Here is a 15,294-nt window from a genome sequence, read left to right as displayed (position 1 = left end):
AAAAGGAAAACGTAAAAAACAAAAAGAGACGGAGGGAGTAATTAGCAGCGTAATGATATACCAATTACACACTGATCTATATCAATACCAAATTAATCAATATTAATACAAGTCATTTGCGTCAATTTTAGACACAAACCACTTTTAACATAAACTTTATCTGGGTGGACAAAGCTTGCAGTATGCTTTTGACATTTATAACTCTCCGTTTTGTTAGACATAATGAATTTCAACTAAACTAATTATATAAAAACCGACTAAATAGAGTAATATTAATTTTTAGGAAGGAAAAACGTGTAATATTAAATGAATTGAACTTAACTGGAAAAAGTTAATACGGGAAGTCGGGAACACCACCTTAATTTCGTAACATATTTGATTATTTTCTTATGTTCTACCATTTTAGTGAGCGATTTCCTTCAATATTGTTTAAAGAACATCAAATTCCCAAAATGCGCCACTTTTTAAGTTAATTCCCACCATACCGTCCACGTCAGCATTAAAACCGTTTTTTTTTAACGAAGCGGCACTAAACCGCTATCTTAGGTAGCCGCGTCATGTAGGGGTTGAACCCACGACCTTCTGCTTAGGAAACAAACGCTCTATCCACTGAGCTACAGACACTAATATTGATAAGTTAAATTTGGAAATGTTTATAATTAATATTAAGAAATGGTTAAAAAGAAATAAACGCGTCAAGTAGAGTTTGAACCCACGATCTCCTGCTTAGAAAGCACACACTATCCACTGAGCTACAGACACAATTGATATCACAAGAGGTTACTTCTAAGTTATATTTCTATTTAAACTGTAATTCATGTTAAAAATAATTTACAATTAAGCAAACCGCCATCTGAGATAGCGGTTTTGATTTAATGCAAACCGCTATCTCAGATAGCGGTTTATAACATTGAACCCATCTCAGATGGCGGTTTGCTTTAAAACGAAACCGCTATCTCATATGGCGGTTCAATGCTGAACCGAAAAAATAAATTACTTCTCTTTCTCCCTTGCTTACGTGTACGGTAAGGTGGAAAATAACTTAGAAAGTAACATATTTAGGGAATTATTGGATCTTTATGCAATATTAAAGTAAATCGCTTCCATTTAAATCAAAATTTAGTGTGACAAAAATCATTTTCCATAATTGACATCATTGTGAAAAGAAACATTTCTGGACAAAGCTAACAAAGGACAACGACCAAACAGAGTCGAAATCAACCGCCGTTGAATAGCACCAGCGCCACCGAGAACGGCGGACGAACGGTGGCAAAATCCATCTTCTACTTTCTGTAAAACAGCATCATTTAACAGAAATCAACTTTACGTAACAGCCATTTTGTTATTCAGGTAAGATTCGAAGCAAATTTTCTTCAATTTGTGCCCCTTTATCTTTCAAAATCTCAATTTCTAGATTATTAGGTATTAGTTTGTCAATATTTCAAATTCGAAAATGTAATTGGCTAGTGATTACCACATCCTTTGTCCCATGATTTTTGTTGAAGTTACAGGGATTCCCCAATTTCGACACTCGCCATTTTTCCTTGCTAATTACTTTGATCGAGTCCACAATTTGTCGTACATTATCCAATTTTGATGCTTAAGATATGCTAAATTGTATTTTAGATCAATTAACTGCGATGTGATTCATATCATAGGACACATATTGCATAAACGTTCTGGAAACCCTAACATTTAAAATCATCCTATGGAACCTTGATGTTGTCATTGTCCTCTAGGAATTTAGGGAATCTTTTCAAAGTTGTGTTAGATTTTAAGGGAAGCCATGTGCTCTTTATCTTTCAAAATTCAGAAATCCCAAATTCTAGATAATTAGGTAGTAGTTTGTCAGTATTGAAATTTGAAAATGTAAATGGCTAGGAATTCCCCAACTTCAACACTCACCAATTATTTTGCTAATTACTTTGATCGAGTCCATAATTTGTCGTACATTATCCAATTTTGATGCTTAAGATATGCTAAACTGCATTTTTGTGTCAATTAACTGCTATGGGATTCATATCATAGGGCAATTGCATAAATGTTCTGGAAACCCTAATTAAAATCGTCGTATGGAACCTTGATGTTGTCATTGTCTTCTAGGGATTTAGAGAAGCTTTTCAAAGGTGTGTTAGATTTGAGTCACCTTGTGCAATGGAAGATCAGAATAATTTCCCAAACCCAACCTCAAACTCTGATCAATCCTTAGATCCAGCTGTTGAAAAGAAGCGCCAAGCAATGATCGAACGCCTCTCTAATCGCCACCAAGCCCGTGTTCAGAGCAAAGACTCGGATTCATCCCCGTCGTTTGAGTCAACTGAAACATTCCTTGCTCGGTTTTCTGAGCTCAAGCAATCAATTACATCTGAAATTGATCAAATTGAACAAGCCCTTGAGTCTTTCACCAAAGGGGACCTTGATAATGTTTCTGCTCTTATCAACGACCTCGAGAAGCTTCTTGCAGAAAATTCCTACCACTTGCCTTCCTACGAAGTCCGTGCCTCTCTCAAGATTATCTCTGAATTGAGGGAGTCCCTCGATAACGTGTCGGTCAAAATGGTACCCAAGAAAAAATTCTCTTTCAGAAGCAAAGTTGCGAAGCAGAAACAACCAGTTGTGGCCATTGTTGAGGAACCCAAAGTGGTTTCAAGTGATAAAGCTTGTATTATGTTGGACACCCCGGGTTTTAGAAACAGAGAAGGAGAGGTTCTGGTGGAGAATTTAAAGGGTAAGAACATGGGTGAGTTCACATTGTCAAACCTCGGTTCTTGTGAGGTGAGACTGATAGGTAGGCCGAGGGCAATTTTCATTCACCGGTTAAGGAATTGCAAAGTTTATGCCGGGCCTGCTCTGGGCTCAGTGCTGATAGATGATGTTGAAGGGTGTGTTTTCGTGTTGGCATCGCATCAGATAAGGATTCATAATGCTAGGAGATGCGACTTTTATTTGAGGGTGCGGAGTCATCCCATTATTGAGGATAGTAGTGAGGTGAGATTTGCTCCCTATTGTTTGCATTACGATGGGATCGAGGAAGATTTAACGGAGTCAAGACTTGATGAGGAGACTGGGAGTTGGGAAAACGTTGATGATTTTAAGTGGTTGCGTGCTGTGCAGTCTCCTAACTGGTCTGTTCTTCCAGAAAATGAACGAATTAGCTCGTTGCGTGTATCAACTGCTGATAGCTGATGTGCAGAATGCTATTGATACACTTCAAGTATGTTCAATACTTTGATTTTGCAGCATTATTTCAACTTTTTATTTATAAAAGCAGAATATTGTATGGTCATCATGTTATATATTCAGAGTGATTTTTTTTCCTGGTTTATCTTTGGTCATCCATGCATCTTTACTTGTTTGCAGTTTTTCTGTGACACCTTTTGTTGATGTATTGATATCTGATTATGTAACCTTGCTGCAACTGGTCAGTTTAGCTTGTGTCTTCCTTTTTTTCAGCTGATGATATGTTTTGTAAACATTCATGTTCGCCAAATGATATCAGTGATAGCTGAAAGAAACTAAGAAAACAATGTAGTCCGTAATTCCTAAAGGATATAACGTTCATGAGTTTGTATTCCTTCTTGATTCTCAATACTGTAGAGATGCTTTAAACATTGCATTACTTTTTCAGATTTGTTTATATCACATTTTCTACCAGTATCAATTGGAAACAACCTCTCTGCAATTGCAGGGGTAAGATTGCGTATATCCGACCCCCTTTACCCCGCTTGTTGCGGGAGCCTCTTTGAAGGCAATGGGTAATGACATTTTCTACCAGTAGATGCTAGTGGCAAAAGGGCTGCATTCCTTCAGGATGGGACCTGTGCAATTTTTGTTGAGTGTGTCATTAGGAGAATTATAACGTATGAGGTCTTAAATGGATAAACGATGTTTGAGTAAGCTATATAGAATGGGGATGTACAGAATGCAGCCCCGCAATTTAAATTGGAGTCAAGGACTTGCAAAGTCACAGTGAAAGTAATAAGCAGAAGTTACACATAAACAGACTATCATCTAAAAACCAGGAACGGTAATGAAAAGCATACAGTACATTCACAAAAGAAATTAATGGTGATTTTAAATCTATGAAAACAATACTGTAAATACTTCCTATCTCAGATTAGTCAGTATCCCTGTCAAAATAAGTATGTTTAGATTTTGTCCTGCAACTTCTAGTTCAAAGCCACACAACGTTATCTTTGTCTCCATAACCTGATTTCCAGGACGATAGCCACAATAACCATAAGAGTGAGAATCGCTGCATAGGTACCATACCAACCAGCTCCCTCCATACCCAAACGGATACCATAGAATATGTTTGAGATAGCAAAGATAACCAAGCTTCTTCCTGCATTATGGTGGTACCAATTCCAGTATTTCCGTGGTTTTGTTCCTTTCTTTGGCCTAATCAAAAGAGCCATTACCTGCACAAAATTGAACACTTTTATATCTTGAATTCTCATTCCTTTTCCTGTCTTTCAAAAAATTTATCTTTCAGGGGGCATTTGGTATGTGGGAATGGGAATTTAGGGAATAGAGTGTGAGATTAGGAAGGGAATTTGTATGTGGGAATACCTTGATATTTTTCCCATTCTCTTGTTTGGATAGTTATGGGAAATAGATTGGGAAAATATTAAAAGTTACTCGAACACCCTTATAATGTAACTCATTTTTATTATTCATTAATGACATTATGGACATTTTGCTCATTTTCTCAATTCCCACCCCCTCCCTTGGGAATAAAATGAAGGGAAATGAGCCCTACGTTTCCCATTCTCAAACCCATAATTATTTCTCATTCCCACCTAACAAACATGGGAAATGGACCAAGCGGGGAAACTAATTCCCATTCCCATCACATTTCCCACTAAACAAACACACTCTCCGTGCAGATGTAGTATATGTATATGAATCTTACCTGAAGGCATCCAAGTGTTAGGATTAGGATACCGATGTTCTTGTGGTGTGTTACTTCTGCTTTTGTAAATCCCTCTACTACAAATCCTAAGATGAAGCCGACTAGTCCAAATAGGAAACTGAAGATTTGGATTGCAATGTGAGAGTAAAACCAGATTGGATCCCACTGCCTGAAATACCTAGCAACTATTACTCCGATTGGCATCAAGATTCCCCACCCAATCATGTTTAGAGCACCATGGGTCCTTCTTATTCCAGTGTATGGGCTGCTCATTGTCTGACTTCTTCCTGATACATAATAAAAGAACTAAAGTGATTTGTCAAAGTACTAAATTTTACGTACCCTTTGAAGATAGATAAGTGTTGTCATCTTCCCGAAAAAAGCAATTTTACGAGTGACACATTGTTGTTCGGAGTCAAAGTTTAAAAATTGTCGTTTCTAAGTTTGCAATTGAAGCATATTAGTCATGTAGAAGGGAAACAGTAGAATGTTGCTTCATTTTTTCATTTTCCATTTCCCTTGATTAGGGAAGAATTTGAGAGGGTGAGTCTTGGGCAAAGTGAATTATAATAAGGCAGTTTAGTTAATGCTGTGATGCAGTCTAGAACGAACTAGTTGGAGAAGATATTTGGAGCGGACTTGTTTTTCTGATTTTCAAAATCAGTTGTCTCATAGGACGGCATTTTTATCTATGGTAGCAGCCTAGTGTTGTTGGTGATTATAGGTTATGTGGCACACATATATATAACGAGACATAAGATGGGACACAGATTTTCGAATTTTCTCTCCTACAAAGGCTTCAGTTTGAAGATGTTTCTGTGAGGTTTTCAATGTAATTGGTCTTCCATTCACTAGTTACTACTTGGAAAGCATGTTGTTAATAAAGAACTGGCTGTTGACATTCTCCAAACAAGGTGATAGTTAATAGTTAATACTTTGGTGGTGTCAGTAGATATGGTGAGATTTGATAGGGATATGTTTATGCATTTCATAATGCAAGCAGAATTAAGTAGTTGGGAGAATTATTCTTGGTTCTTTGAACATGGCCTCCACTTAACCAACTGTACTTTCTCTATCTTTTTTTCTGTCTGACTGTCTGCATTTGTTCCTTTTTTTTCAATTTTTTTTTGGTTTTGTTATTTCTTCCCTTATGCTAATGTCATTTTATCTATCATTCTCATTCTAAATTCAGTATTTGTGTGGCATGATTCACGACCAGTATGGTGCATGAACGAAACCGTCCTTTGAGTCTTTGACCAAGTAACCAATTATAAACTTGTTCTGATATCATAGCAAATACTCCCTCCGTCCCTTAATACTCGCCCTGCTTTCTTTATAAAGTCGTCTCTTAATACTCGCCCCGTTTCTATGAATGACAAACTTCTACTAATATTATATCATTTCTCACTTAACCATGGACCCACATATATTCCTTCCCAAACATAACATTAAAAAATTCAATCCCCACCCACCCCTACTCCATCCCCACTCCTTTATTTGACATATTTCCCACTGACTATATTAAAAAATACTCTACTATCAACTACCACCTAATAAATTAATAAGTTAATTAAATGCCTAAAACTTTGTGTTGGTCAAACCGGGGCGAGTATTAAGGGACGGAGAGAGTAATTAACATAACTAAGCTTTACCTGTAGTATAATCTAATGAGGCTTGGCTTTTCTCTCGGTGCTCGATCAGTTGAAATCCGCCATTAGCTACTGGCAGCTGGCCGTAGGGTCCCACAGCGTAGAGCAGTTCTTTTCTTGGTTCGACTGTATTGATCTGGAAAGCCAGGTGTATGCGGCTTGCTTGGATAAACACCGTTGACGAGTTATCCACCACAGTCAGCTCACCTGCATCAGGCTCCACCTTATTAGTAACTTGACCCTGCAAGAAGTACTGCTTCATGCCACCCGTCCCATTTTCGTAGAACCAACCCACCATCGCACTGGACCCCACCATCTGCCCGTTAGTTGAGAAACCAATCCCGAGCCACGAGTTTTCGTTCGGGGCTGAGAGTAGGAAGCTCCACAACTGTGGTCCTGCTTGTACATACTAGAGAAGCAAGAGAAAGAAAAATGATTAGACCTTGACCCAAGGTACATGACATGTATCGGCATTCAGCAATGCAGATTTATGACCCTAAACCAGAATTAACCGAATCTAAGTGACATCAAAAAGGTCGAATGCTGGTTTAAAATTGGGCTGACCTGAAAATTGACCTTAAAATATGTGTTCTAAAACTACATTGTAATGTAAACCAAAGTCTACAGCTGAAATGAGTTGATATGAAATGTTTGTTTAATAGCTACAGCCTACAAAGGTAAGCCAATGAGGCTGCATAGGAGAATTTGAACCCGTCTTGGAGCGTATTAACATCTCACAATTAGTTAGTAAGACATTGTCGCATCCACAAACCTTGCTCAATGTAAATCTGTAAGCGTTTGGTTCACAGACTGGTTTGGGTTGGAATCATGAAAGATATCAAGGATTCAAGGTGTTATGGGTTGGAGCTTGATTCTTAATACCATGTATTTGGTTCAGTTTGGGGATGAGTTTTTCCCCTTTTATTTGATACCTGAATAAAGGTACGAGTCAAACCCACCTCACCCCCCCCCCCCCCCCCCCCCCCCTTTTTTTTTTCTAAACTCCATGCCTTTCGGTTTAAGGTATGGGTTTAAAGCTCTTAAAATTTCCAACCAAATACATGGTATGAGTTTAGACTTTAGACCATTATAAGCTTATACCTCATAACTAGAATCCGTGAACCAAACACCCCCTAAAATAGTCTAGAATTGATGGTTGCTTTCTTATTGGAAAGCTTATTGCTCATTTGCTCCCTTGCCATCTTCATAGTGTTCTTGGCTTCCTGCCAACGTACTGTTGAATGCAAATTATTGGTTTGAATTTGGGAAACTTACCCGAAGAACGATTTCCGGGAAGGATTTCCAGACAGTTTGGCAGAACATGGCCGTGGTGTCAAAGTTGACATTTTCATTGTAGTCAATAACACTGTTACAGGGTTCTGCATTTTGTGACAGCACCAGCAAATACGGATTCAGGAAGAAGACTACTGTGAAAAAGATGAAAACCGTCTGTTTCATCTCTTTCTCTGTTTCTCTCTGTTTTTTTTGTTTTTCTTGTTATTGTGGTGGGATTTTCAGTTATGTGGTGGTTCATGTAATCTGGTTACTTTGAATGAAGGCAATGTGGTAGGTAACCATCTCCCACCACATGGACTTGTAAGCAGTTGACCATGTTTGTTGTCACCTGGTTTTGATGTATTTTTTTTTTGGTTTATATATTACTTTTAGTTTATACTTTATAGTATATTTGTTGTATGCTTGGTGATGAGGAAGTGGTATGTTATAGTATTCATGCTAAACACTTTAGAAATGGTATTTTAATTTACATGTCTTTATCTGTATGTTACGATACAAATCTATCTGTTTTGTTTAACTCTTTGTCGCCTTTTCTGTTTTTGCTGAAATGTTAAGACTGAAAGAACAATGATTGTGATGTTTGTTCTTTACTTCTTCAACTGCAGGATTTACAATTCATGTGACCTTCACCTCTATCAAAGATGCAGAATCAGTAAAGACTGTTATGCACTTCTGTTCATTGATTAATAGGGGTCGGGTCAACGGGTCAGATTTGGTTTTGGTTTCGGGTTGTGTCAAAAATATCGGAAATATTGTAAACATAATATTACTACAAAATATGGTAAATGGCTCTAATCGGGTCGATTTCAAGTACTTCGAGGTCGGTTCAGTTCGGGTTTCTCTCGGTAACTTTAGGCCGGATACGAGTCGGGTTATCGGGTCGAATCAGGGATTGTCAGCCGTTATGTTTGGGGCATGGTGAAGGATGAAACCAATGACATGTTATCTTTATTTATTTACTTTGGTATTGTAGCTGCTAATTAGCTACCTAAATTAGTAAATTCTTGGGGATTGGGTACTGAAATTTCCGATCGAGTTTTGTACATCCATATGACTGTCCCTTGTTGTCTATAGATCGAAAATTTTACTTACATATTCGTATAGGGAATAACTAACGTAAGTTAGTCGGGAACTCACCTTGTGACCCTCACAAGGTCGAGTCCCATCAGCTGCAAAATGCCTGGGAGTGACTCTAGCGATGACTTGCGTAGCTAGGCTGGTTAACCTGTGCTAGGTGCTAGTTCAGTAGGGTTTCTTTTTCTTGACAATTTTTTTTTTAAAAATCTTATATGAAATACTCCGTATATTCTAGGAAAACAATACTTCACATGCGGTAATTTTCAAATAAAAAAGTTTAAATACAAGATCATGCTTACCTTACAATCTCAATCTATCAAGGTGTTCTTCATGAGATTCTGCTAGTTGATCTAGGGATGCAAATGAGCCGAGACTCTCGATAAACTATCCGAGTTCGGGTTCGGTTAAAGCTCGTTCATGTTCGTTTATTTAATCTAAATGAGCCGAACTTGAACAACTTTTGAAGCTCGTTTAATAATTTAATAAACGAGCTTGAACATGAACATACATATGCTCGTTCATTTATTGTCCATGAACAAGCTCGTCTATTTGTGTTCATAATCAAATTTCCATACATAATTGCATGATTTTAGATAAAAATCGTATTATGACTTTAATTTTAGCATCCAAAAAATGTATTATAGAATAAAAATATTTTGAATTTAAATTGCTAAATTAGTGCATATTAAAAATTATGTCTTCAAATGGTTAAACTTTAAAGTGCAAAGCTCGTTTAACAAAAAAAACTTGTTTATGAACTCGACTCAGTTAATAAACGAGACGTTCATGAACCGTTCACGACCACAAAATCTCTTAAACGAATCGAACTTGAACAGATTTTTGAGCTCGGTTGAAAGCGAGCCCGTGATCAAACTCGCCTAAATTAAATGAATATGAGCATGGCAGTACTTGGCTCGACTCGTTTGCACCCTAAGCCGACCCTTCACAACAAGCTCAGAACTCGGGTTCGGATCCTAGTTAAAAATAACAAAAAACATAAAAATAAAATAAAAATAGAAATTCAAATATTCAATCCCTTTCTAAAACCCTAATCTCTCATACTCTCTTTTACATCCCCAAACGGCCAAACCCCCGCCTTATTCCCCTCTTAAACCCTCCATTTCCTCTCTCCTCAATCCTCCATTTTCTCTTCCAAAAATCAAAAGCAACAAAAATTATGGAAGCTCAAAAAGTGAAATCCGACTTAGTTTTAATCTTGGATTTCGGGTCCCAGTACACTCATCTCATCACACGTCGAATCCGGGCACTTTCCGTCTTCTCCCTTTGTATCTCCGGCACATCCCCTCTCAAAGCCATCACCGACTTAAACCCACGTGTAATCATTCTCTCCGGTGGGCCCCACAGTGTCCACGCGCCTGACGCGCCGGTGTTCTGCGACGGGTTCATCGAATACGTTGAAAAGAATGGTATTCATGTTCTGGGTATCTGCTATGGTCTGCAACTGATTGTGCAGAAGCTTGGAGGTTTGGTTAAGATTGGGGAAAAGCAGGAATATGGGAAGATGAATATTGAGGTGATTTCTGAGAATAGCTCGTTTTTTGGGAATTGGATTAAGGGGGATAAACAGGATGTTTGGATGAGTCATGGTGATGAGGTTTCGAAACTTCCTGATGGGTTTAAGGTTGTTGCTGTTAGTCAACAAGGTGCTGTTGCTGCTATTGAGAATCCTTCTAGAAAGTTCTATGGCCTCCAATATCATCCTGAGGTAAATTCGACAAAATTAGAATCTAATCATTATTGATTACTTTGATTGGATAAAATGATCTTGGTTGGTTATAAAGTTGTACAGTTGAATTGATTAATTGGTTTGATTTTCTTTATTTAATTGTAGGTGTGTTTGCTCTGTTATGAGATGCTCTGTCAAAGTATGATTAGCCAAATTTTGTAGTTATCTCAGTTAATTACAATATGATATGTAAAAATGTAGTTTATTAGGTGTATTAGAATAAGACTGAAAAAAAGATTTTTGTAGTGTGTGCTTAGTTGACTGTACTTGTATTGTGTGATGTGACCTTGTTTAAGTAATTGAATGAGTTTCGTATTCGTGTTGTTAAGTTGGAGAAGAGTGTTACAGGAGTGAATTGAATATTGTGCAAGTGACTGAACTCTTGCAAATTTTCAATGGTTGGAAAGTATTTGCCAAATTCTTCCCAAATAGCAGTACTTTTTGAAATTTTCTCTATGTTAGCATTATTTTGTGATTGGCAACTAATTAAGATGAAGATTAAGATCCTAAAGAACAAGCCTTTTGTTGCAGGTTAGGATAATTGGATTTGAAGGAACTTAGAACAGTAGGAAATGCAAGTAATCTTGACAAATAATTACAGAGTAACATTAATAAGAGAACATGTAATTTTTTTTGACAACAACAGATATCAAAGGAAGCAGCAACAGTGTGAATGCATAAGATTATTGAAAGCGGTTAAAAACTTAAATTACAAAAAACGATTTATGTTAGCCAATTGAGGGAATTTGCAGCTCCAAAGAAAGAGAGAAACAGAGATTAATTCAGAAATTCAACGAGGAGGAAAAAAATGAAAACATCAAAAAGCATGGAAGTCAGAACCAAGAAAAGTAAAATAAAAAAGAAAATAGAAACTGGAAGAATAAGTCCAGCAGAAATCTGCAAAGAAATGAAGAAGATTTCCCCCCAAAAGTTTATCAGTAGCAATTGAAATTTTCCTCCAAAAGTTTATCAGTATAGTATAAAAATTTCAACCCACTATGTTAGCTAAAATTTAGATTGATTTTCTTGATTTAAGAAGTGGGGTTGAAGATTAAGATGAAACGAACGGTTGTTGTTGTGTTAGTTGGATTACTTAGATTTTTGGGATACAAATTAAGCTTGTAAAATTTTATTCATAACTTCTTTTTATTAGGTTAATTTTCTATTAATCAGTTGCTATTTTTTTAAAAAATTAAGTGCTAATTATAAAACTAATGTTACTTGAGAGAAAATTTTGAAAAGCAAAGCTATTTGGAAGGATTTGGCAAAATTTTTGCTACCATTGAGAATTTGCCAAAGTTCATTACTACCAAAGAGAATTTCCCATTAATTTTTGGTAGTTGTGAATTGAAGTTCTTAACAAGGTTGTTTGACATATTTAGGTTACACATTCGCCTCAAGGAATAAAGACATTGCGCTACTTTCTCTTTGATGTTTGTGGGATCAATGCAGACTGGAATATGGAGGATGTATTGAATGAAGAAATTAAAGTTATTAAGGAAACCGTAGGCACTGATGATCATGTCATTTGTGCTTTATCTGGTGGCGTGGATTCCACTGTTGCTGCTACCCTTGTTCACAGGGCCATAGGAGACAGACTTCATTGTATCTTTGTAGATAATGGCTTGTTAAGGTGAGATATCTCAAACCTGACTAAAAATAAGTTTTGAATGAGAGGAAATTACTGTACTAAGAAAGTTGTAGAAGATTCTAGAAGCAGGATTGTTTGATCGTATTATTTTGTATCTTGTTTTTGTAGGTATAAGGAGCAAGAGCGTGTGATGAGTACCTTTAAGGAACACCTTCACCTCCCTGTAACTTGTGTTGATGCAACCGAGCAATTTCTTAGCAAAATGAAGGGTGTTGCAGACCCTGAGACGAAAAGGAAGATAATTGGAAAAGAATTCATTTGTATTTTTGATGAATTTGCACAAGAACTGGAGAAAAAATTGGGGAAGAAACCTGTTTACTTAGTACAAGGAACTCTATATCCAGATGTTATTGAATCCTGCCCACCTCCTGGAAGTGGAAGAAATCATTCGCACACCATCAAGAGTCATCATAATGTTGGTGGACTTCCGAAGGACATGAAGTTGAAGCTCATTGAACCCTTAAAACTTTTATTTAAGGACGAGGTTTGAATTTGTACCCCTTGGTCTGAAAAAGTATTGTATTTTGGTATAATTTTTATAATTTTTGGTATTCCGTGTTCTCTTTTTTGGTAGGTACGGGCATTGGGGAAGATCTTGGATATCCCTGAGGGTTTTTTGAAGCGTCACCCATTTCCAGGACCAGGGCTCGCTGTGCGTGTTCTTGGTGATGTTACTGAAGGAAATCATTTGGAAATTCTTCGACAGGTAAACATATATTATTCCCTTCAATTGACAATAAATTTGTGTTTACATACCCCCACCTTTTGGTAATTAAAAGTTTACGTTTATTTGCCAAAAAAATAAAAAAATTGTGTTAACATAAAGGTTTTCTGGTTCAGGTTGACGAGATATTTATCCAATCAATCAAAGATGCGGGACTTTATGATGAAATTTGGCAAGCTTTCGCTGTTTTCTTGGGCATTCTATCAGTAGGAGTTCAAGGTGATCAAAGAACTCATTCACATGTTGTAAGCCTAAGAGCTGTTACAAGTCAAGATGGGATGACAGCTGATTGGTGAGTAGTAATACTATACTAGACATCTTTTATTTATCTTGCATGTATTAATTCAATTAGTATGTACTCCATCGGTTCCTAAATAAGTGTCCTATTTCAATAAATAGCGTTCCCTAATAAGTGTTCAATTTCTATTTTTGGACATACACTTTTCCATAAATTATGATTGTTTTTTCTTACACATTCTACACTTTTTCCACTTTTTCATTACCACATCAACTTTTATTTGTACTTTATCAATATACAATTATCTACTTTATCCTTTTCCCAAAAAATAAACACTCTCAATCATTGTTTTTAATTACACACTTCTCATTTTTCTTAATCCTCGCGCATTCATCGAAATATGACACTTATTTAGGAATGGAGAGAGTAACTTCTTTGTGTTTCTAGAAAACGCTATACATGAGTATTAGACTTCAATCAATTGTGGTAATTTTCTATGTACAACCGGTATTTCTTTGCCCATGAGCTTTTATTTTGTGAGCACTTTGTGGTGAGATCCTATGCTATTCTTGAATCTATTGTCCTCTCAACTCTCACCAGTTTGCTTGCCTTTCTGATAATTGTGTAAATGTGAAAAGCATGTTGTTTTTTCTGAAGAACATTGTCTTGAATTACTCTCACACTTTTTACTGTTAAATGGCAACTTTTTGATATTGTGAATTTGTGGTTATGTTCATGACATTTACCATTGTCCATTTCCGATGGAGCCAAAGATTCATTTGTTCTTTTGGCTGTGGGATGTGATGGACTAAATCAAAATGGCTCTTAATACCTCTTCGCTTCCTTTCCATGAAGTAGAAGATGGTCGTCCCGTTGTTGTCCCGTTATCGCTTTTGGGTCAATTGGAAACAACCTCTCTGCAATTGCAGGGGTAAGGTTGCGTACGTCCGACCCCCCCTTACCCCGCTTCTTGCGGGAGCCTCTTTGAGGCAATGGGGTAATGATAATGATGATAATGATAATGTTCATGACATTTACCACTTATAATCTGGCCTTAATACTCCAATTCAATGGGCAATGTTCTGTGCTATGATCGATCTCATCAGCTTTAGGTTGAAGTTCGACCTGACTTCAATAAATACTGTCAAATTTGTATTGTTTTTCTGTCTGTAGATTCAAGTTCTTATTCGTGATATATCTCATCGATGTTGATTATTTATACTGATTGAAATTGATGTGGCATTTTTTTTTCCAGGTATCGGTTTGATTCAGAGTTCCTTGATCAGGTGTCCCGTAAAATTACCAACAATGTTCGGGGTGTGAACCGAGTTACACTGGACATAACATCAAAGCCTCCTTCAACCATTGAGTGGGAATGATGTGATAATTTTTTAGATGATTTGAGTCGAATTTTTGATTTTTTAGGCAAACTCTTTTTCGTTAATCCTATTATTAAATTGGGTTATTTACCCTTGATGAACAACTTACTATGGTGATGAAATTGAGAATTTATGAAGATTTATTCAAAGTTATGTGCTTCATGCCCCTGATATGATGGAGAAATTCAAAAGTTGATGACTTGTAATGACAAAAGCATGTTATATTATATGTAAAGTGGACAAATAAAAAATGTCAAATAGTTCGAAATCATTTCCAATCATTAATTCATAACAAAAAGTTGGGATTCCTATGTTTGAAAATTTCAGCAAATAACATAAAATGTGTGAAGTTTATGCAGAGTTTTTTTAAAAAATTAATAGATACTGCGTAGCTAAGATGGTAAGTTTTTTAATAAATTTTTTGTTGGTCCAAGTTCTGATCCCCTAACAAAAATATTTAGGTGTAAGACGGAATGTAAATTAAGCTAAGCAAAATTTTATCGACTAACTAGAGTGTGAAATCTCTCGATTTAACCTAATCCAATCAGACGATTTCACTAGTATTAGATGATAAAGCCGAGAGACAAAAAATCATCTTAGTATTGACTAAATAATTTG

General features: G+C 36.5%; 3 protein-coding genes across 5 annotated transcripts; 2 read left to right on the top strand and 1 right to left on the bottom strand.

The window, feature by feature from the left end:
• The first annotated feature begins 1,134 nt into the window (after nt 1–1,134).
• LOC110782838 (tubulin-folding cofactor C) lies at nt 1,135–8,934 on the top strand. Of its 3 annotated transcripts, XM_021987094.2 has the most exons (3): nt 1,135–1,350; nt 2,104–3,214; nt 8,466–8,934. In XM_021987094.2, the coding sequence occupies exon 2, from the start codon at nt 2,155–2,157 to the stop codon at nt 3,184–3,186; it is 1,032 nt and encodes a 343-aa protein (XP_021842786.1). In that variant the 5' UTR covers nt 1,135–1,350; nt 2,104–2,154; the 3' UTR covers nt 3,187–3,214; nt 8,466–8,934. The 3 variants fall into 3 exon arrangements, with proteins under 3 accessions (XP_021842786.1, XP_021842791.1, XP_021842780.1); XM_021987099.2 differs by lacking the exon at nt 8,466–8,934 and having other exon boundaries at nt 2,112–3,325; XM_021987088.2 differs by lacking the exon at nt 8,466–8,934 and having other exon boundaries at nt 2,104–3,325.
• LOC110782827 (cytochrome b561 and DOMON domain-containing protein At3g07570) lies at nt 3,990–8,100 on the bottom strand. Its single transcript, XM_021987079.2, has 4 exons — nt 7,840–8,100; nt 6,568–6,973; nt 4,916–5,202; nt 3,990–4,421 (listed from the first exon to the last, which is right to left on the bottom strand). Exons 1-4 carry the CDS (start codon nt 8,020–8,022, stop codon nt 4,191–4,193), a joined length of 1,107 nt encoding a protein of 368 aa, XP_021842771.1. The 5' UTR covers nt 8,023–8,100; the 3' UTR covers nt 3,990–4,190.
• A 1,045-nt stretch (nt 8,935–9,979) lies between the features above and the next one.
• LOC110782855 (uncharacterized) lies at nt 9,980–14,838 on the top strand. The gene is made up of 6 exons (XM_021987104.2): nt 9,980–10,663; nt 12,067–12,317; nt 12,444–12,819; nt 12,910–13,041; nt 13,176–13,351; nt 14,553–14,838. Exons 1-6 carry the CDS (start codon nt 10,115–10,117, stop codon nt 14,674–14,676), a joined length of 1,608 nt encoding a protein of 535 aa, XP_021842796.2. The 5' UTR covers nt 9,980–10,114; the 3' UTR covers nt 14,677–14,838.
• Nucleotides 14,839–15,294: the final 456 nt, after the last annotated feature.

This window comes from Spinacia oleracea, chromosome 5 (assembly GCF_020520425.1).
Source record: "Spinacia oleracea cultivar Varoflay chromosome 5, BTI_SOV_V1, whole genome shotgun sequence".
NCBI classification, from domain to species: Eukaryota; Viridiplantae; Streptophyta; class Magnoliopsida; order Caryophyllales; family Amaranthaceae; genus Spinacia; species Spinacia oleracea.
The sequence above is the reverse complement of the archived record's forward strand: the minus strand, read 5'-3'. Positions and strand labels throughout refer to the sequence as shown.

Coding starts and splice junctions, on each gene's coding strand:
- LOC110782827 (XM_021987079.2), bottom strand. CDS start 8,022: ATGAAACAGACGGTTTTCATCTTTTTCACAGTAGTCTTCTTCCTGAAT. Junction 6,974..7,839: donor TCCCGGAAATCGTTCTTCGG/GTAAGTTTCCCA, acceptor TTGCTTCTCTAG/TATGTACAAGCAGGACCACA. Junction 4,422..4,915: donor TAACACTTGGATGCCTTCAG/GTAAGATTCATA, acceptor AATTTTGTGCAG/GTAATGGCTCTTTTGATTAG.
- LOC110782855 (XM_021987104.2), top strand. CDS start 10,115: ATGGAAGCTCAAAAAGTGAAATCCGACTTAGTTTTAATCTTGGATTTC. Junction 12,318..12,443: donor GTAGATAATGGCTTGTTAAG/GTGAGATATCTC, acceptor TTGTTTTTGTAG/GTATAAGGAGCAAGAGCGTG. Junction 13,352..14,552: donor GATGGGATGACAGCTGATTG/GTGAGTAGTAAT, acceptor TTTTTTTTCCAG/GTATCGGTTTGATTCAGAGT.
- LOC110782838 (XM_021987094.2), top strand. CDS start 2,155: ATGGAAGATCAGAATAATTTCCCAAACCCAACCTCAAACTCTGATCAA.